The 23,318-nt window shown below is 38.2% G+C and overlaps 1 protein-coding gene across 1 annotated transcript in view; it reads right to left on the minus strand.

Annotated features, from left to right (window-relative positions):
• The window catches only part of LOC136880867 (myosin-3), a 299,781-nt gene that overhangs the window by 214,499 nt on the left and 61,964 nt on the right, over window positions 1–23,318 (minus strand). The window contains exons 8-10 of the mRNA XM_067153408.2: window positions 13,198–13,305; window positions 4,942–5,049; window positions 4,720–4,797 (exon numbers count right to left, since the gene is read on the minus strand). Of these exons, the coding sequence (XP_067009509.2) occupies window positions 4,720–4,797; window positions 4,942–5,049; window positions 13,198–13,305 (294 nt within the window). The remainder of the gene's footprint in view (window positions 1–4,719; window positions 4,798–4,941; window positions 5,050–13,197; window positions 13,306–23,318) is intronic.

The following is a 23,318-nucleotide window of genomic DNA, read 5'->3' on the forward strand; positions in this document are numbered from 1 at the left end:
ACCTTAAAAAGAAAATTAAAGACCAGAACCTCATTATCACAAAAGCTGACAAAGGTAACACTACAGTAATAATGGATAAAGTTGATTATATCGAGAAAACCAAAAATTTCTTCAGTAATAATTCCTTTTCTATAACAAAGAAAGATCCTACCCAACAAATTCAACGTCTCCTAAAACAAACCCTTAAGAACTCTTCTTTCTTATTTACTGAACATGAAAAAACAAAATTATTAAGCATGAATCCAGGCCTACCACCCGCTAAATCTCTCCCTAAAATTCATAAGACTGATGTCCCTATTTGACCAATTATTAATTACAGACCCAGCCCACTTTACAAATTAGCACAATTCATTCATAAATTTCTTAAGAATAATTACAAATTTTTATCAAATAAGTCTGTAAAAAACACCATAGAACTAGTTGAGAAATTAAATAACTTTAAAATCCAACCACACCATTCTCTACACTCTTTCGATATTGTCAATATGTATCCCAGTATTAATATCAAAAAATTATTTCCTATTATTGAAAATAACTTAAATACATATAGTTGCTTAAGCAAACTTGAAATTAATGATTTTATGACCCTCTTAAAATTAGTAGTTACTAACAACTTCTTCATCTTCGACAATATAATTTATCAACAAGATGGTTTGGCTATGGGTTCTCCAGCCTCGGGGATCCTTGCAGAAATATACCTAGACTTTTTAGAACACAGTTTCATTGATAACAATGACGACTTTAAACATGTATTATTTTGGGCTAGATATGTGGATGACACATTTGTTATACTGGATGATAGAGTTTTCAATGCAGCTTCTACTCTTAATAGCTTCAATAAAATTAATCCACATATTAAATTCACTCTTGAAACAGAATCAAACAAATCAATTAATTTTCTAGACATAACAATAAACAGATTACCTTCCTCATTATCATATATGATTTATAGAAAACCCACACATACAGCTAATACCATAAAACAAGACTCTTTTCACCCACAGTCACATAAACGTGCTTCATACAACAGTATGGTTAACCGCGCCTTCAAAATTCCGCTATCAAAGGAAAACTGAAATAAAGAACTAAACATCATCCGCTCTATTGCCAAATTTAACGGTTATAATCCTTATTTTATTGAACAAATCATTAACAAATTTAGACACCGCCCTAACACAACACTCTTAAAAGATATTCCCAAACCAGCTGCTTACACCACATTCACATTCAATACAAACACCTATAGTATAGCTAATGTCTTCAAAAAACACAATACCATGATTTCTTTTCGAACTAATAATAGAAACCTTGAATTATTACATAACTCCTACTCCTTAAATAGAACAAGTGTCTTTTCTAAATCAGGTGTATACCATTTTAAGTGCCACGACTGTAATTCTTCTTACATAGGTCAAACTGGTCGCAACTTCAAAATTAGGTACTTTGAACACGTTAATGCAATAAAGCACAACAGATTTTCGGCAGTGGGACAACACATACATGACACAAAACATGCTTTCACTACAATAAACCAGGATATTGAAATTCTCAGCACTCTAAATAAAGGCCCTCTCCTAGACATCACCGAAAACTGTTTTATACACCTTGACCAGTTTTTCAATCCAAATCTTAATCTGAATGATATTTCTGAGAAACCCAATGCCCTTTTCGATTTTCTCATCTCCTTTTTAAATAACCTGAAGTCAACAAATAAGGAATCAATCTTTCACAATTTACACAATACCCTCTCATGCTACTTCCCCCTTCCGCAACACCCCCCTTGATCCTCCTTAGTTCCCCCCTCCCCACCCAAGGGGCTCTGAACTTCGGAGCGTGGGTTGGCGACCACGGGGCCCTTAGCTGAGTCCTGGCATTGCTTCCACTTACTTGTGCCAGGCGCCTCACTTTCATCTATCCTGTCCGACCTCCCTTGGTCAACTCTTGTTCCTTTCCGACCCCGACGCTTTTAGGTTTCCGAGGGCTAGGGAGTCTTTCATTTTCACGCCCTTCGTGGCCCTTGTCTTCCTTTGGCTGACATCTTCATTTTTGGAAGTATCGGATCCCTTCCATTTTTCTTTTCTTCCCACCCTCCATCCCCCAGGGGCTCTGATCTTCGGAGCGTGGGTTGGTGACCACGGGGCCCTTAGCTGAGACCTGGCATTGCTTCCACTTACTTGTGCCAGGCTCCTCACTTTCATCTATCCTTTCCGACCTCCCTTGGTCAACTCTTGTTCTTTTCCGACCCCGATGCTATTAGGTTTGCGAGGGCTAGGGAGTCTTCCATTTTCACACCCTTCGTGGCCCTTGTCTTCCTTTAACCGATATCTTCATTTTTCTAAGTGTCGGTTCTCTTCCTCTTTTTTCCTCGAATTAGTGTTATATAAAGGATTGTTGCCCAATTGTATTTCCTCTAATAACAATAACCACCATCACCACCCTCTAATAAACGTTCCCCACCCCCTTTCTCTATTTATAATTTCTTTATCAATTACTACGGCAAGTTGTTTCGAGTTGAACCTCGTATTTCTTTCATTATTTCTTCCCATTTTTAATATATTTTTATTTGGCTTTATTCTTTTTTAACGTTTTAAATTATTTTAAAACCTATATATCCACTTTGATTTTGAAGAAATTAAATCCTACACTGTTTTCCTAAGACTTCATTCACGTCACCTTTTACTCTTCGGCCGGAGAAACAAATGCCTACAAGACCTGCCTAGCAACGACTTTACATAAGTGCATACTTGATCTGCTTATGAACTTCAAATATATTTGTTTTCGGCGCAAGATAGTGATGTTCTGTTTACTCTCTTGACTGTGATTATTGTGTTTTGAACAGTAACTGAATTGCTACGATGTGATACAATGTTAATATTTTGCCTGTGTTCAATATGTTAGTTATTTTAAGATCTTCGCTAATTGGCTGATGATGACACTCTAAATGTGTTGAAACCGGTCCCAAGAAACAGGTTGTAACTACTTTTTACTACGGAGTATTGAAAGGTGGATCCTTCCCTATAATACTGTACATCTTCTTACTAATTTTAATACGATAGCAATAACAATAACACCCTCAAGAGAGAGAGAGAAGACTGAATGTGTGATTACCCTAAAATATCTGGGGAGTACAATACGAAATGACGGAAGTGCCAAGAATGAAGTGTTGAACAGGGTACAAAAAGGATCCAACTTCTTCCATCCATAACAGAACATAGTATGGAGCAAGGGAGTTCTTCAGAGGGCTAAACAGACTCTATTTAAGATTTATCTTCTGCCCACAATGACGTATAGTCTGGAAAGTTGCACCATACATAAAAGAAAAGTAAGTCAATGGCAAGCTGTTGAAATGAAGTTCCTTAGATCAGTTGTACAGAAAACAAGGAAGGACAGCAATGGTCAGATATGAAGAGGCCAGCAGGTCAACCTGACCATGGATGAAAGGCTAAGGGTTACAAGGCTCAAGTGGCTAAGACATGTTATACGAATGCAAGTGACTTGAACACCAAGGAAGTATTTTGAAAAGACTGTTCCTGCTTCCTGCTGCCTTAATCATATCAGCATTAAATTTGTCTTTTCCACTTGCTTTCTTTACTTTTGCTCATTACTTCCACTGCCCTTTCAAGTTCCAACCATGTTATCGGGTTCTCTTCTTTTTCTCCATCTATTATTTCCATTTTCCTATCTCCTTCTTCCTCTGAGCAGTCATTCTCATTATAAAGTTTTTCAAAATACATTGCCATCACTTTCAGAAGACCCTTTTCGTCATGTATTATCGATCCATCTTCTTTCTCTAATGCCTTGATTTTTTCTTGATTTATTCTTTTCAATTTTATTGCTCTGTATAATAGTTTCTGATTTCCTCAACTATCTTGCTCAATTTTGTTGGTAAACTCTCCCCAACATTTCTCCTTTTCTTTCCTGATACTCCTCTTTACTTGTAGTTTCAATCTTTTGTATTCCACATGTAACCTTTCTATCTTATTCACATCCCTCTGATACGTTTTTGCTTTTCCCTATCCTTTTCTTTCTTCACCTTGTTCCTTTCTTTTATTTTATCTGTCCACCACAGTGTCTCCTTTCTCTTAACAAAACTAGATATGTAGACAGATTATTGTTCATTTTTTAAAACTACTATGCTCTATTAGAAATGGAAACTGCCGTTAAGGTAAATACTGAAGTACTGAAAGGATTGCACAAGCATTACACACCGATAAGCAAGTCATGATAATGTTATTTGCTTTACGTCCCTCTATCTACTTTTATGGTTTTTGGAGATGCCGAGTTGCCAGAATTTAGTCCCGCAGGAGTTTTTTTACATGCTAGTAAATCTACCGACACGAGGCCAACGTATTTGGCCACCGGACTGAACCAGGGTTGAACCTCCTAAGTTGGGGTCAGAAGATCAGCGCCTCAACCGTCTGAGCTAATCAGCCCTGGGATAAGCAAGCAACAATGCTAAATTATAAAATAACTACACTAGAAATCTAAATTCCACTTTGGCATCTCCTAAAGAGAACAGGTTAGCTGAAGCAATAGAACTGAACTTAAAACTAAACACTTGATACTTAAATTTTTATTATATTTCTACGTATGTGCTAACAGGAATTAAACTCTACACTGATGTCAAACAGCTAAAGAAAACAGAGGAATGTATTTAATGGTGTGAAAAAGAAAATAATTTATTTGACTTGCTGAGATGTGTTGATAAGTGTGATTTACCTGAGCATCTGAATTACTGGCAGAAGGATGAATGTCATGAGAATTTGTCTTATGTTCTTTCTCCACTCCTTGATCCACCTGAAAGTAATAATAGCATTCACCTTAATCGTCCATCCTGAAGTCTGTTGTTTACTTTGAAGGTTGAGAATTTAGTAAAGATCTTAAAAAGTTACAGGTTCATTCATCTGAACACTGACTGAATTATTTGTGATTGATTCTTACCTGTTCATTTAAATCACTGGTAGAAATGTTCAGACTGTTGGTCTTTATGGAAGTAACTTCCCAATTGTGAGAAAAATTACCCTGAGGGCCATTGTTTGTCGGGTCCATCTGTAAAGAACAATCAACCTTAAATTCAAGTAATGGAAAGGAACAAACAAATGGCATGTGAATCATATATATGGAAAGATATGAACATGAATGGAAACACTAAAAAAAAAAAAAAAAAAAAACAATGAGAGATCAGCGTATAAAGATGAGGCAAGGACAAGCATGAAAATGGAAAACACAGCAACAATCTCTTCATTACACATACTGTACCATAATTTTTGTATGCTAGTCTCTTTTTTAAATTTATACTAGAGGAACCTTGCTGCTCAGCAGCATTTGTTATAAATAGTTGAGCTAAATCATCTTGATATGCCTGTCGTAGTCAGATCAGTCATCAATCAATCACTACTAATCTGCATTTAGGGCAGTCGCCCAGGTGGCAGATTCCCTATCTGTTGTTTTCCTAGCCTTTTCTTAAATGATAGAAAAGATATTGGAAATGTATTGAACATCTCCCTTGGTAAGTTATTCCAATCCCTAACTACCCTTGTTTTGCCCGACCTATTCAATGGTTTTATGAATATTTAATATGAAGCGCGTTATAGTATGTCGCAGTTCGTACTCAGAATTCATCCATACTGACGTCATCATGCCATCTGTTTGGTAAAAATCTATCCATTTCACTTTTTTATTCTACAGTTCTTGATGTAAAGCTTGGAACCGTGTCACAGAAGGCAACAGTATTTTTAATCACAGTTCTTCTATATAGAACAGTTGTCTTAAGTGAGTTCATAGGTTAGTCTCGAAGGAGCGTTTTTTTTTTACCAGGCAGAGAATATTTTTTAGATGGCTTTCACTCTTTCTAGAGTAGCTAGGATATCCTTCAATAGGTGTTCCCAGATAATATCTAAGGTGTGTCATGATGGGGTCTGTTTGTACCTTAGAGCATTAATACTCATTGTACTAGACTCTTTTCTCTTAGCAGCATGTAAGTTATTAGGAACGTTCTTCCATTTGTTGAATATATTTGGAAGCTGGGGAAGATTAGAGAATAGTATTCTTCCATGTTCAGAGGAAGTGTATGCTTTCTGGCTTAACAGGTAGTAATCAAACATGGCTGCATGCAATCACATTACTAAGGATGAAAACCACATGTACCAGAATATTAATTAAAGTGTTCATTGCTTAGCAACCTGCTAAGTACAGAATGTATTGCAGGTTAGGGTAAGCCTTCTCCTGCAATTACTGGAGTGATTATTTATTGACATGATTTTACGATTACTTGAAGTTGGCTGAACTTAGAGACCTGTGAATGTCTCATGATTCACCGGCAGGTAATTTAGAAGAGAATAAAATAAAAATGAAGCAAACTGGCCCAGTAGAAAAGACGGACAGATTTGCAAAAGCTGTTTTTAGTAAACTCTTAATATGAGGGGGTACCCAAAAATAACCAGAATAACATTGCCATGGGCGAAGCTTGTGTAGTATGCATTTCTGCCGCTAGGTGTCTATAGTAGTGATGGGAATATCAGATGTTTTAAACTACTGGTAGAGTACCGATTGTGAAGCGTGATTATCGAATGAAAACATTCAATAGCTTTCATTCGGTTTGAAATCGGTTAAAGTAGTAATATACGTTTTGTACTGTGGTGGTACTAATAAATAGTAAGAAGTCATTTGCTAGTAACTATTGAAATGTGGATTGTCGTATTATACTACCGATTTTTATAGCATGTTTCTTTTGTTGTAAAGATATAAGCGGAAAGATTGAGACTAGTAACAAACGTTAAACAATGTTCAAGTGAAGTGATTAGAAATTGAAATGCGATGGTTTATAAAATGATGTAAAATGTTCTGATTAAACTAATTGTGGTCATTATGTTTCATTTTAAATAGAATGCATTTTTGTGTCCCTAACCACAAGTTAATGAATGTACGATCATCTGTTCATAAAATGAATGTTAGATAATTTCAGACGAAGGTGAGGTTTACACCTCATTTTAATAACACAACACATTCAAATAATGTGAATACAGCAAACTAAACTAAACAAAAAGGAACAACATATCTTCCTAGGACCAAGTAATAGTGCATATATTAATATAAAAATAATTCCATCCATCTAAGCTTAATGTTCAATCATTAGAGGTTCATGGTTAATATATGGAATGTATTTATAAAAACTATAACATGATTATCTTTTGACAATGTGCACAATAATAAAATTACATTTATCATTATACAAATTTGGGTCAGATATCTATTTATTTATAATACGTAAATGAGCCTGACTTCACTCCACAACGAAAGAGTAGACCGATTTCAGTGCTGACTAGAGAAAACAATTGGAATTTGTGATCTGAATGAAAAACCAAATGCAAACGTAAACAATCGGTGGTAACGGAGGTTGACGACTATCGAATAATTCAGTAGTTTTCATTCAATAGTCCCATCACTAGTCTATAGCGCAACTCATTGCCAGTTCAGTGCTGCCTGTGTTGTTGATCTGGCTTGTTCTGTTTATCTGCAGTGATTGTTTCTTGCTAGTGCTGTTTTGTTCTTCTTTTGTTTTTTATGATGGTAAGTGAACAACGTGCAAACTTTTTATTCGGATGTTTTAAGAAGACTGCACAAGTGTTCACCAAAAAAAAAAAAAAAGATTTGTGGCAAACAGGAGACTGGTTCGTCAACCACGACACCGCACCTGCACACACAGTCATCTCTGTTAGACAGTTTTCGGCTAAAAATGGCATGCAGACATGCCAACTTTCAAAAGTGAAAAATCAGGAGAAATTTTGCAGCAAATCGTGATGTATTACGACACATCACTGATGGCAGAACATGTACAAATTCATTATAATTCAATACATTAACAATTCTATTTGTACATATATATATTTTTCATCATTTACATGTGAATACTAAATACTGGACATACCTGAACTGTAGGAATATGTGACTTCTCATCCTTCAACATGGTGATCACATTATGATTAATTGTTGTTCAACACACCAGTAGCTGACTTAACCCTCTTCAGAAACTCGGAACTAAAGTTTTGCTCAAAGCACTTGCCTTGCTGAACTGATTTCAAGGTTAAAAGTTTCTCCAAAGTTTGTTCAGACAGCAAGGATCTGAACTGTGTTTTTGTCTTTATGACTCTGCTAAAAATCCTTTCACATTCTGCATTGCTATGTGGAACTGATAAAATAGCAAGTATCACCTTAGAGAGTCTATCATATTTAAGTACACCATCAGCTGATTTCATCTGACCTACCAATGCCCATTGAACATCAATTCTTCCTTTTGCCAAGTCTGTTTCTTCGAGCTGAAAGTTAGAGAACTCGGAGTGCAGAATATCAGTTTCTTTATCCAAATGTTCCATTTCACTAGTCAAAATGTTCAGACACTTGTAAATGAAAAATCTAAGGCTAGAAAATGATGCCTTACTTATAGCAGAAATATTTGCAACTTCTGTATTAATTAAAACATCTTTAAATGGAAATATGTGTACCATGTAGTCACACGATGAAAAGAATCACTTTCTAACAGACTTAAAGAATATGCACTTTTCCTCAGACTTCAAGGTGTTCACTAAAACAAACGCAGAGTTCCCTATCATCAGATCACAATCATTCTTTTGACTTGCTGGAGTATGATAATCTACATCAATGAGAGAGGAGGATCTTTTAATTACGCCTGGTTTCACAAACCTTGCCATCACATTCTTCAATAGTTCCTCCAAAACTGACCTCAATAAGTGGATATGTGGCATACTTGACTGAAGAGCTATGTTTGCATTCTCAAAGATATCCATAAAACTTGAGAGAAAAAGGCAAAAAGATTTATGCAAATTTGATAAAAGGAACATGAAAAGGCGTTCTTCACGTGACAATGCATGGCTTTTAGTGTTATAAGTAGTTTCATTATTTTTTTTTGGCCGGTCAAATCGGGAGACTTGGCACGTCTGGGCATGGTTCCACTGCCCCACACCTGACCAGGCTCCGTGCGAATTTTTATTATTTCCGCACATGAAAAGGAACATGACAACATTGAAGAGGTCACGAAAAAAAATGAGGGAGGAGCTGTCAGCCATTTCTAAAGATGACTACAAAAAATGTTTCAAACAGCGGAAGCACCGGTGGGACAAATGTATCGGTTGTAATAGAGTATTTTGAAGGGGATAAGGTTGTTTTGTAAAAAATTTCAAAATATATAGCTTTTAAAAAATAATTCCATTTTTTATTTTGGGTACCCCTCGTATAGATTACACATAATACAATATTTTTTGGAGAAAAATGTATCTTAATGTAGATAGTAGTACGAAATGAGAGTTGCGTTATTGTCAACAAATGTTACAAATGATGAAAGGAGCGAGTGACGCCGTGAGGGTTAACAGGGCTTTACATCTGAATCAGAGCTTTTGCTTCTATCAATGAAGACTATTCCAGCAATCCTGAGAAAGTTGAGTCCAGAAGAGACCTGGACTCAACTTGATAATATCCTGTCTCGAAATATCAAACAATGAATTCATTTTAAGTACCTAGGAAAGATCATTTCCCATAATGCATTGGATAAAGCAGGTCTGAAACATAGGGGTAAACTCATGGAAACAGATTTTTACTTCTGCAAACCAACTTATCAGTCCAGATCAATTTCATTGCAAACCAAATACCACCACTACACCTCATAAGTATGTCCTGTTGAATGCTGAATGCTTGGCCCTCACTCACCATTGTGAGATAGAGAGGAACCAAAGGAGAGCGATGAAATTCCTAGGAAAGATCCTCAGCCCACATCAAAATTCTGAGGACAAATATCACATTAGGTCAAATGCAGAGCTGTAGTCTAAGTTGGAAAAGCCCTCAGATTTTATGAGGAAGCACTATCTTGTGTTTTAAACCATTCAAGTTACAATAAATGGCCACATTGTTGACAGTAGAATCAGACTGAATTTGCCCGCCAATAGTTTGAGCGTACCTGTCACACAAAAACATGCATAAAATGCTAACTAATGAAGATAATTCACTCAAATTTTGCATTCATGCCATTCAAAGTTACGACTTATCTGTGCTTCATTCCTTGAATGACTGCTGGCTGTGGTACACAAGTTTAATTTGAAATAATTTCAAAATGAGCAGATCCATGTACTCTAAAAACCTTGCAAGTTCAGATGGTAGGCGGAGTCTAAATTTTCGTAAGTGTTTCTGAAACACCGCTGTATCCGTAAAATGGATATATATCAGGATTATTGTCTTTATTCTCCAATTTCCAACCACTACGGTTCTTTTTGTGTCACAGGCCGCGTGCGTTTGGAAGGACCTGGTGCAGTATTTTCACCCTCAGTTTCTTCGAAGCTCTTTGTACTCGAGTAAATTTTACTGGTGTTATCACTACCCTCGAGCAGAGATTCATTTGATATAGATGTTGATTCCCACAGATTCATTTTCCAAAATGTCGTTATTGCCATAATCATCATCTAAAGCACTTATCTTCAAGAGCTTTCCAACTCTCATCGTCATTATTGCGATGCCAGTTTTACTGCATAATGAAAATCCACAGCCTGTTTCCAGTCATTTGACTGGGTCACGAATGGAATGAATGAAGCCCCCTTCTAGCGGCGAGGATGGGAATTGTGCCGGCTGCCGAGGCCTGTTGCACTTTTCTGGGGCAATGATTAATGAAATGAATTGAGATCGGAGAGTGTTGCTGGAATGAAAGATGACAGGGAAAACTGAAGTGCCCAGAGAAAAACCTGCCCCGCCTCGGCTTAGTCCAGCACAAATCTCACATTGAGTGACCGGGATTTGAACCACGGAATCCAGCGGTGAGAGGCCTGCATGCTGCCATCTGAGCCACGAAGGCTTCTTTACTGCATAATAAACACTGAATATTCATGAAAATAAACTGATGGTCAACAATCTTAGTGTCACAAAGAATTACAGACAGCATTGTTTACCAACAGTACATGCTTCTAGTTCCTTACAGTGTGTATTGTGAGAATTTATTTTGCAAAGGGAATCTGATATACAAAGATAAGGGAGACACTGCATCACTGCAAGCTAGTTTAAGGTCATCTGGTTCGAATACCTAACACCAGAATGTCTCGAAGAATTCTTGAACTTCTCATGATTTGGAAATATACTACCGCATGGGCAACTGACTGAAGGAGAATCTGGCAGGTGTCTGAGACGAAAGAGTGAGAAGACAAACTGGTGCAAAGTGGTCCAAAGAGTGGAAAAATATGTTCTCCATCAAGATGAAGGAATCGTTTTTTTTAGAACCTGTTTTATGTCGCACCGACACAGATAGGTCTTATGGCGATGGTGGGATAGGAAAGGACTAGGAGTGGGAAGGAAGCGGCTGTGGCCTTAATTTAAGGTACAGCCCCAGTATTTGCCTGGTGTAAAAATGGGAAACCATGGAAAACCATCTTTATGGCTGCTGACAGTAAGGTTCAAATCCACTATCTCCCGGATGCAAGCTCATAGCCGCGCGCCCCTAACCGCACAACAAACTTGCCTGGTAGATGAAGGAGTAGAGGAAATCCAAAAAGGCCAACAAGAATTAAACATAGTCCTATAGCCCAGCGTTAATGAGTTAAGTCTGCAGGCCCATATGAATTAAACGGAATAATGGAACTTTAGCGATAGTGTGGTAAACATGATTTATTCTTAGTTCTCGCACTATTTGCACTGCTATTCAGTGTTGTTTAATTTATGTGGTGATTGTTGTGGGTAAAAGTGTTATTTATTTCGAAGTGAGTCACTTTGGAGGATTTTTAATGTGGTAGTAATACCTATTTCTTCAATGGATACGACTCCCAGGAAGCACAGGATGATTATAGCATTATCTCAAAATACCTCTATGACACAAAGAGAGTTAGCTACTAAATTTGGTGTCAGTGTTGGCACTATAAATATAATTATTCAGTGGTACATTGGAAAAGGCAATCATGCTAGGATTGATCAGCGGTACAAGAAGACTAGGTCACCAGAGGGCTCACTGGTTAGACACGATTAAACCAGACATGACCCTCACCCTGGAACAACTAAAGGAGGCAGTGTGGAACAGGACAACTAGAAGAGCACTAATTCATAGAATCGCTGACGGTCGGATTCGGTTGAACGGATGACATCATCATCACAAAGAAACTGGATCGATTTCACCAAAGAAAACGAGTGAACTGTGGCAGGAAAAAGAAAACAACGCCAACTGATGACCGTTATCTCCTCAGGAGAAGTAAATTAAACCCTAGGCTAACTGCTGTGGACTTGGCACATGAAGTGGGGGAAAAGGGAGTGAATCTTCACCTTTCTATTGTTTGCCGTACACTTCTATTAGCTGGAAGGAAAGCCTGCAAACCTGTAAAGAAACATTTTCTAACAGGAGAAATGCACAAGAAACGTCTTTTGTGGACATGAAGTCATCAAGACTGGACAATGGAACACTGGAAGACAGTTCTTTTCTGTGATGAGAGTTATTTTAAATAGTGACAGAGGGTTCAAAATGTGCATTGAGCAAATAATGAGGCAACAACTTCACGTCATTTGCAACAGACTGTAAAACACCCCGTGCAGATGATGTTTTGGGGTGTTTCACACGTGAAGGACTGGGACCTTTAGTACTAGTTGAAGGAATGATGAAATCTGACCACTACATCCAAATACTGCAAAGAAGTGTTGTTTCTGAGCTGCACAGGAGGTTTTCAGATGGTAACAGAATTTTCCAGCAAGATGTGGCTCCTTGCCATACTTCAAAGAAAGTGAAAAATATTTCAGTGAGAAAAATATTCGTGTTTTAGAGTGACCAGGGAACTCTCCTGACATAAATCCCATAGAAAAACTGTGGGCTATTTACAGAAGGAGAATCACAAAACTTGACTGTTCCACCAAAGTATGAAAGAGTCTCTAAGGTGTGGTTTCATGATGATGAACTGAAAAGTATGTGCAGAAAGCTTGTGGAATCAATGTCAAATCATGTGAAAGAACTTATAAAACAAAAAGGAGGACATAAAACAAAAAGGAGGACATATTAGCTTATAGTAGGTACTCAAGGTATGTATTATATAAATAAATTTTTAAAATGTAAAATGTGTACCTTATTGCTGTGTTCCGATTAATTCGCATGGGACTGTAATGCTAGCAAAGATATCACTAACCAAAACCCTATACCCTACTGTACACAATGTGTTTCCATGCCTCACTTACCTGTACAATTAAGTCATTTTCAGATGAAGTCGTATTGTTGGGCACATCAGAGGAATCTTCCAGTGATTGATATAAATCACCCTCATTCTTTTCTGCTGCCACCTCCATCTGGGAAAAGAAATGACATTAAATTTAATATTTTCAACAGATTTTGAGTTCCTAAGCTGTTAAGCCTCTCTAAAGAACCAGAGAAACAAGGAAATGCCATTTGGTCCTTGTTTCAATGACGGTGAAACTCTGACATTCACCTCCCCGCAGTAGAGAAGGGGCAACGACTGCATATAAAAATTATATTTTATATGCAGGTGGCTAACGAATGAAGGGACCAATTATTTCCCGGTATAAGGAGATTCCCTATACCAAGTGCCAACACTCTCTTTAAGAGTGGATGAGCGGGTATGGGTAAGGGCACTCTATTGTCCTGGGGACAAGAAATTGTTTTCAAAGGCAGAGGAACCAGTTTAGTCAATGGCATTAGGATGCAGAAGGCAAAGGGAAACCACTGCATTAAAGATCCTGAGAGATATTCCAATAAATTCACACGGCATGGCTGCAACGTCAAGATCAGAGCTGGCCGTGTGGATCGTCTACCTCCGTTTGGAGACGACGTTTTAAGAAGAAGAAGCTGACGTCATATATGCATGACATCATTCTTGATCTTAAAGAAAACAATCCATTTGTGAAGCGTTTACAAAATATGTGGCCTATCAGAACATTTGAACCAATGGTAAAGAGATGCACGCAAGGCCAAACTTCATGTCTGAGAGAAGATTTATTTTGGCCTGTCACCATTCCTGAAGAACACAAACAATATTCACCAAGAAGGCTGTGGGTCCCATTCCCTGTCAGAAGTCAAATAAGATAAACAAGATTTCCACTTCTGGAGGGGCAAATGGTCCTGATGCTCACTCAACCTACTCCAAAAATGAGTACCATTCATTCCTGGGGGCAATGGAGGCCAGGCATAGAGCTGACAACCCCAACCCGCTTGGTGCCAAGGTTATGGATAGCGAATGAAGGGACCAATTATCTCCCGGTATAAGGAGATTCCCTATACCAGTGCCAACACTCTCTTTAAGAGTGGATGAGCGGGTATGGGTAAGGGCACTCTATTGTCCTGGGGACAAGAAATTGTTCTCAAAGGCAGAGGAACCAGTTTGGCTCCTCCAAGGTCCTTCATGGACTGTAAAAAGACCGCTTTGTAGTCACAATCTCCCCGTCCCAGATAAAAACCCAGAGAGAGAGAGAGAGAGAGAGAGAGCGCGCGAGAGAGAGCGAGCTAGCTTCATGTAAGTAACAGGTTTCACCAAACAGAAATTCTCTTTGGCTAAGTGGAAAGAAAGGGCTCAGCATCACTGAATGGAACCATCTGAGAACCTATCCATGAACAGAAAGAGGCTGATTTTAAAGCTCTGAATATGCTCAAAGTGGGTGTGGTAAGTTCCAGGGACAAACTAAAAAAGATTGGGTCAATCATTTGTGACCGTGAACAACTCAGCATCTGTACCATTGCAGTCAATGTCCCACATCATGAACACTGGAAGATCTGTTGAATGCAAATAATCATCACCCAATACTGAGCCAAAGTTGTTTAATGCCAACTGATTGTATTGGTTTATACTGTATATACTGTAATATTCACAATAATAATAATAATAATAATGCTGGTACAATGGATGTCATAAACCTTAAACATGAAGTATTTTCATTAAGTCAAGAGTGAAATGGCTGAGTGAACAACATTTGTGGCAGAGCTAATGTGTCCAATTCACTTCCGGCTGATGTCAGCTAACACATCAGCCAGTACCAAATTATTCATCAATTTATATGATTAGAACACCATTATGAAACAATATTTGCATTTAAATAGGCACATTAACCCATTCAAATCACAATAAATGGCCACAATATTAACTGTGGAATCAGATTTAATTTGCACACCCCTAGTTTGAGCATATCTGTCACACAAAAACATGCATGAAATAAAAACTAATGTAGAAAATTCACTGAAATTTAGCATTCATGCCACTGACTTGCCCATTCTTTATGCCTTGGGTGACAGCTGGCTGTGGTACAAATGTTTCATTTCAAATAATTTCAAAGTAAACATATCCATATTCTCTAAAAAAACATTGCAATTTCAAATGGTGGGTGGACTATACAGTTTCCTAAGCATGTCTGAAACACCGCTGTATCCATGAAATGGATATATATCAGGATTATTGTCTTTTTTCTCCAAATTACAATCACTATGGTTCTTTTGTGTCACTGGCCATGCATGTTTGGAAGAACCTGGTGCAGCACTTTCACTCTCACTTTCTTCACTTCAGTAACTTTCATTGTTGCTATCACAATCCTTGAATTCTGATACATTTTCCAAAATAATTATCATTATTGCCATAATCGCCATCTAAAACAATGTCTACAAGTGTTTTCAATCTCTCCCATCACCGCCGTGAAGCCGGTTCTACTGCATAATGAATACTGAATACTGATGAAAGTAAACTGCTTTCAACAATCCCAGTGTCATACAGAAGTACAGACAGCATTGTTTAGCAACAGTACATGCCTCTATCTCCTTAGAAATTATATTGCAAAGGGAATCTAACATACGAAGGTAAGTGAGACACTGCATCATTGCGAGCTGAGCTCTTCATTTGATTCATTGTCGTGAACAGCGGTTCGCGACGCGTCTTTTGCATATAAGACAGGAGCAAACGGACTCGAATGAGGATTAAATCCGCGACCTCCAGGGTATAAAGCCTGTGATTTGAAAAGTAGCAGGCATATAAACACATGTATATATGAAAAGAAAATTACAGGAGATTCTGTATATGTCTATAATTCATAATTCATAAATGATAGTGATAATAATAACAGGAATGACAGAATAATCCGAAGAAAGACTGGGAACATTCGATGTAGCGTAGAAGTTGTAAGCCAAGAGTTCTGTGTCTTAATATTGTGAAACATTGTGCAAGTTAAATACGCACTTCTACTGGAAACGTACAGTCATGTGTCAGAAACATATGGAGAGTTTCTAAGTTTCTCCAGAACATTGGGTGTAGAACAATGTGACTGGGTGGTTCCATGCTAAAGAACCAATCAGAGAACAGTGATACAGCGACGTGCACAAGTGATGCGTAGTGGTGGTAGATTAATCAAGCAGAGGGTTCTCGAAAGAATGGAAAAGGGAATATAAGCTCAGAACTTGTAAACAACGGGGCTTTTTGTCGTTCATCATTCGGAGAGGGCTTTTGACACTCGGTTCTTTAAAGAGGCTTTTCGACGATCAGCTCTTGAAGAGGGCTTTTAACTGTAGACTCTATCGCCGAGAGAATTGTTAGTGTGCTGATATAAGTTAATTTGAAGAGAGCCGCGAATGAGTAGTTGAAAACTGTTAGTAAGTTAAAAGGACATTAGACTCTGAAAGTAAGTGTGATTTGTCTGTGGGCAATCACGAGGGTTTTCTACACCAGTAGACAAATTAAGTGTTGGAATATAGTGATCATTATAAACCAGTAAATACTTATATTTGGGAGAATAACGCCTCGCCGATAAGGCTACAGGATCCAGGGACTTCAGCACAGAAGAAAAGAAGAAAGAAGACCTCAACTGGACAGGCTTCAATTCTACTCCGTAGTTAAGTATTCAACCAGGACAACTTCTTCAAGGCAGAGAACTTCAGTTGGGTGGTGGGTCCCCAATGGAGGAAATGTCACCAAAATTCAGCAGGCAGTGACTGTTTCCTTCATTACGAGGGATTCAGTAAAATCTGGCAATTTGGCATAAAATATCTTTGGGTGTGGTGAGCCCACCTTAATAATAGCCTATGTGAAGCATTAAAGTGGATGAGCATAAAAAGCTAAGGAGTACCCTAGAAGCGGCCACAGATCTCATGCAGGGAGAAGATGATGGAGGTCAATGATCCACTGCTGAACCACAAACTTCTTGGATAAGGATGATGAGCAAGAGGTAATAGTTCAGTTTTAGTGAATATCTTTGAAAGTACAGTATTAAATTCATTCATTAGGGTTCAGAGAGGCTGTCAGGATCAGATTTTCAGTATGCACCAGGTAACTGAAAAATGCTACGAGAGGAATAAGCAGTTGTGTTTATGTTTCGTAGATCTAGAGAAAGCACATGACAGGGTACCGAGGGAACTATACTATACTGGGGGACTATGGAATTAAAGGTAGATTATTAAAATCAATCATAGGCATTTATGTTGACAATTGGGCTTCAGTGAGAATTGATAGTAGAACGAGTTCTTGGTTCAGGGGTTAGACAAGGCTGTAATCTTTCACCTTTGCTGTTCGTAGTTTACATGGATCATCTGCTGAAAGGTATAAAATGGCAGGGAGGGATTCAGTTAGGTGGAAATGTAGTAAGCAGTCTGACCTATGCTGACAACTTGGTCTTAATGGCAGATTGTGCCGAAAGCCTGCAGTGTAATATCTTGGAACTTGAAAATACGTGCAATGAGTATGATATGAAAATTAGCCTCTCGAAGGCTAAATTGATGTCAGTAGGTAAGAAATTCAACAGAATTGAATGTCAGATTGGTGATACAAAGCTAGAACAGGTCGATAATTTCAAGTATTTAGGTTGTGTGTTCTCCCAGGATGGTAATATAGTAAGTGAGATTGAATCAAGGTGTCGTAAAGCTAATGCAGTGAGCTCGCAGTTGCAATCAACAGTATTCTGTGAGAAGGAAGTCAGCTCCCAGACGAAACTATCTTTACATCGGTCTGTTTTCAGACCAACTTTGCTTTACGGGAGCGAAAGCTGGGTGGACTCAAGATATCTTATTCATAAGTTAGAAGTAACAGACATGAAAGTAGCAAGAATGATTGCTGGTACAAACAGATGGGACCAATGGCAGGAGGGTACTCGGAATGAGGAGATAAAGGCTAATTTAGGAATGAACTCGATGGATGAAGCTGTACACATAAACCAGCTTCGGTGATGGGGTCATGTGAGGCGAATGGAGGAGGATAGGTTACCTAGGAGAATAATGGACTCTGCTATGGAGGGTAAGAGCAGTAGAGGTAGATGAAGACGACGATGGTTAGACTCAGTTTCTAACAATTTAAAGACAAGAGGTATAGAACTAAATGAGGCCACAACACTAGTTGCAAATCGAGGATTGTGGTGACGTTTAGTAAATTCACAGAGGCTTGCAGACTGAACGCTGAAAGGCATAACAGTCTATAATGATAATGTATGTCTTCTTGTGTGGTATTCTTGCCTTCAGGTAAGGATTATTTGTCTCAACTGTGTTCACTATTGTCTTGCAATCATTTTCATATCTTAACTCAAGCACAACCTCCTTGTTTCATATTTTCTTGATTTTGTTTACTCCTACATTAATTGAATTTGCTTTTGTGGAAGACTGTGATCATTTTAGTAACTGTTCAGAATCCTTCCCTTTGTCATAATTTTTTGGAGATATTTGGCCTCGATTGCACAGCCTCAAAGTAAGTTGCTTGTTGCTTACCTGAGTGTGTTGCGTTGGCTAGCTTTGTAATCTCCTCTCTGAAGGTGTCCAGAGTCATTTTTATCACTTCTACAGAAGCTAACACCTTCTCACACCAACCTCTATTCGTACATTTGTCTGACTTTTAAGACATTTTATTTTCTGCACACTGACACAGTTCATCTGCCATCTTGACAAATTCCAATACCTAATGAATGGAGTTGTCACAAAGTACAACAAGCTTTTATATTATTGGATATATGCCGGAAGTAATCAAATTTCTTATTGCAGATAATTTGTTCAATTCGATTTTGCATCATGCGGTATTGTTCAAATGTTTCAGCTGATAAATTTTGTCTGTAATGTTGATATAACGCATCACAATGAGCCATTATAGATTTAGTTTTAGCTATCACCCAAGGGCAGCATGGCTGTGTTACTTTTACACAGCGATTAGGGGCATAGTTATTGAAAAATCCATGAATATGACAATTAATGTTTTCCAGTTTTTCATTTCCCAAAGTTCGCAACATGTTCGTAACACTACTCTTTTGTCAGAAAACATCCGGAACTAATTGTGCTGCTTGTCACTGGATCTTTTCCACTTCTCATTCCAATTAATCCTGGTGTGGGTCCCATATGCTGGAACCGAACTCTAATTAGGGTCCAACAAGAGACTTACATGCCCTCTCCTTTACATACTTACTATAACCCCTAAATATTACCATAACCTTTTGAAGAGATCTGTAACCCTTATTTACAACCTTGTTAATATGATTACTCCAAGTACGATCTTTCCTTATATCAACACGTAAGTACTTACAGTGATCCCTGTGAGCTACTTTCACCCCATCAACACAGTAATTAAAACTGAGAGGACATTTCCTCTTGGTGACTTTTCACTCCGTTAATTCTCATACCATTTTCTGATGTCTACCTCACAACACTGTCAAGGTCTATTTTCAATCACTCACAATCCTGTAACTTACTACTCTTTTCAGCATAACATCATAGACAAAAAGCCTTATCTGGGATTCCAGATCTTTCCTCATACCACTTACATACATAAGAAAACTAAGGGCAAATCATACTGCATTGGGGAGCCACCCTCCTAATTGTTACAGGATTCACTGCTAGACTGTATTTAAATTTTCACATCATGTTCACCATACATTTGATACACTTGGTTTGCAGAAACACACACACACACAACACACACACATTCTCTCTCTCTCTCTCTTTCTTTCTTTCATTAAAACTGCAGAAATAACATCGTCTTCAGTATAGACTGTTATGATTTCAACTATTCAGTCTGCAGACCTATGTGGATTAACTAAAATCTCCACAATCCTCCATTTTTTCCTTGTTTCCTTTCACATCTCTTATCCTTAAATTATCAAAAAGTGAATCTACCCTTGGACACCCTCTACTCCTCTTAACCACCATGGCTGAATCAATTACTCTCCTAGTAAACTATCCTCTTCCATTTGCCTCACATGATCCCATCACCAAAGCTAATTGATATACAGAACTTCATCCATCAAGCCCATTCATAACTTACCCTCTGTATCTCATTCTGAGAACCATTCTGCTAATGTTCCCACCTGTTTGTACCAGTTCCCCTTACCCACCGTTACAAGGAAGTTTTTTTTTTTTTTTTTTTTTTTTTTTTTTTAACAGAAAAGCGAGCTGACAGGAGTTGACATGCAGCAGTACAGAGTTTCATATACTGGTTGGCAGAGCCATACAACGACAAGTATAATATGTTAATCGGACTCTAATGGTTCCAACAGACAAATGGAGTTGTATGGTTTCTGGTCTCAAAGGACAAAGAATATGTTTTGAACTGGCCTGCATGTTTCTTCTAGAAATCAATCAGAGTTCAATGCCAACCTTATTTATTGAAGTGAAAACAAAAGCTAACATACCAGTAAGAGATTGTTATCTGACAGGGGCTGTGCAACAGAAGAAGCTGCAACAATTTATTGTAGATGAAAACTTTTCAGTTGAAGGTTTTTATTGGTATTTTAAGTGAAAGAAAAACTTCACTATCACTATCAGCCATATTCAGTCGTTTTTACGATGAGGCCTCTTTAAGTCTGAAGCAAGGTAAGTTTTCATGAGGTCTCTCCATCTGGGATGGTCTTGAGCGATGTTCTGCCAACTGATCCCAGTAATCTTCCGGATGTCTTTATCCCATCTGTCCAGTGGTCTTCCCTTCGGTCTCAGTTGATCTTTCAGACTCCACTCAAGCATAAGCTTTGTCCACATACCATCAGTTCTCCAAGCAACATGGCGTGCCCACTGCCATTTTAGGATAAAGACCCTTTCTAAAATGTCACCGACCTTTGTGACTGACCTGATGTAATCTGCTCTCTTCCTGTCTTTCTTCGTGAAGTCCAGCATAAACCGTTCCATAGCTCTTTGGGTTGTTCCGAGTTTTTGCTTAACAAACTTGCTCAATGTCCAGGTTTTACAACCGTAAGTCAGTATAGGGAGAACACACTGGTCAAAGACTATCTTCTTTAGGTGGGTTGGCATGTTGGATGTGAAGATTGACGAATTTCTTCCATAGGTTTGCCATCCTAATGTGATACGTTTTAAATGTTTTCATTACTGAATAAGTCTGTTATTTTAATAAAATTTTATTTATAAGATTGTAAGTTTACAGTTTATTCAGTTAACATACCTAATATTTTAATTTTGAGTTGTTAAGTATAAAAGTTCTAATATGTTATATACAGAGGACGTATTTGATTTTTGTTAAATATGAGGTGATAGGTTAAGTCCAAGAAATGTTCAGTAGTTTTTGGGCCAGTGAAGAAGAGAACATGTAAAGTTCTCAAAACATGTATGGTGTTTTTTTTTTTTGCTTTACATCGCACCGACACAGATAGGTCTTATGGGGACAATGGGATAGGAAAGGGCTAGGACTGGGCAGGAAGAAGCTGTGGCCTTAATTAAGGTACAGTCCCAGCATTTACTTGGTGTGAAAATGGGAAACCATGGAAAACCATCTTCAGGACTGCCGACAGTGGGGTTTGATCCCACTACCTACCGAATACTGGATACTGGCTGCACTTAAGCGATTGCAGGTATCGAACTTGGTGTGTATGGTGTTTAGTGATGAAATAAATTAATTTTAAAAATGTTAATAGTATTGAAAGGGCTGATTTAGATTACAGCAGTGATTTTCGGTGGTGAATAACAGTAATCATTCTCGTTACTTTCAAGACTGTTACTTCCAACTTATGAATAAGCTATTCCGAGTCAGCCCAACTTTCATTCTCATACACCAAATTTGCCCTAGAGCAGACCCATATTAGTTTCTTCCAAGAGTTGAACTTTTTCTGAGAGAACACTGCTGATAACAATGGCCAGCTCACAGCACATTCAGTTCCCTTTGACTTCATCCATAATGACATCACTTTACTCCTGAAAATGCTAATTTTCATATCATACTCACTGCACCTCTATTCAAAGACCAACTTTCAGGCTTTCAGCAGATTCTACCATTAACACCAAGTCATCAACAGGGGCCAACTACCCGAAAGTTCAGAAAATTAAGTAACAAGGCAGCCTTCATAAAAAGAAACAAAACACTCAACAGAATTTAACCTAGAAAATACATCCACCATACAGAATAATATGAATTAGCTGTAGGGCGCAAGATAGTCAAATGAGATAAACATCTTTTGAAACTTGGCGAATACACAAGATTATTGAAATAAAACGTCACATGCCTGTGAATCACAGTCGAGGTAGAACTAGAGATTCCATGGCTATAACAACAACATCAACAGTCATACAAAAGTATAATCGCACTTGCTTAAGTTACGGGATGGAGAAAAGCCAAATCAAGTCAAATTAAGATGGGAACATGAAAAGGAACGCATAATAGGGTGAACAAAAGGACAGGTTGTAGAAAGAGAAGACAATAACAAACATGAAAACACAAAAGGACAATCTTTACATCTTTATACACAGTCGTCCTCGAGTAGAAAGGTTCTCTTCTTATCAAACCCAGTTCTTCTACATGTAGAGACCGAGTGAGTTGGCCATGCTGTGAGCTTGTATTTGGGAGATAGTGGGTTCAAACCCCACACTACCGGGCGAGTTAGCCGTGCAGTTAGAGGCGCACGACTGTGAGCTTGCATCCGGGAGATAGTGGGTTCGAATCCCACTGTCAGCAGCCCTGAAGATTGTTTTCCGTGGTTTCTCATTTTCACGCCAGGCAACTGATGGGGCTGCACCTTAATTAAGGCCACGGCCACTTGCTTCCAACTCCTAAGTTCTTCCTATCCCAATGTCGCCATAAGACCTACCTGTGTTGGTGTGATGTAAAGCCACTAGAAAAAGGGAAAAAACCTCACTCAGCAGCCCTGAAGATGTTTTCCTGTGGTTTCCCATTTTCACATCACGCAAATGATGGGGCTGTACTTTAATTAAGGCTTCAGCTGCTTCCTTCCCCATCCTAGCCCTTTCCTGTCCCATCATCGCCATAAGACCTATCTGTGTAGGTGAAACGTAAAGCAAATGGTTAAAAAAAACAAAAACATTAATTTAAAAATCTACATGTAGACTTGATTTGACACTTGTTTGTTCTTTCTGTTGGCATACTTTTTCTTCCTATTTTTTCTAT

The sequence above is a fragment of the Anabrus simplex genome, chromosome 9 (genome assembly GCF_040414725.1).
Source record: "Anabrus simplex isolate iqAnaSimp1 chromosome 9, ASM4041472v1, whole genome shotgun sequence".
In the NCBI taxonomy this organism is placed as follows: Eukaryota; Metazoa; Arthropoda; class Insecta; order Orthoptera; family Tettigoniidae; genus Anabrus; species Anabrus simplex.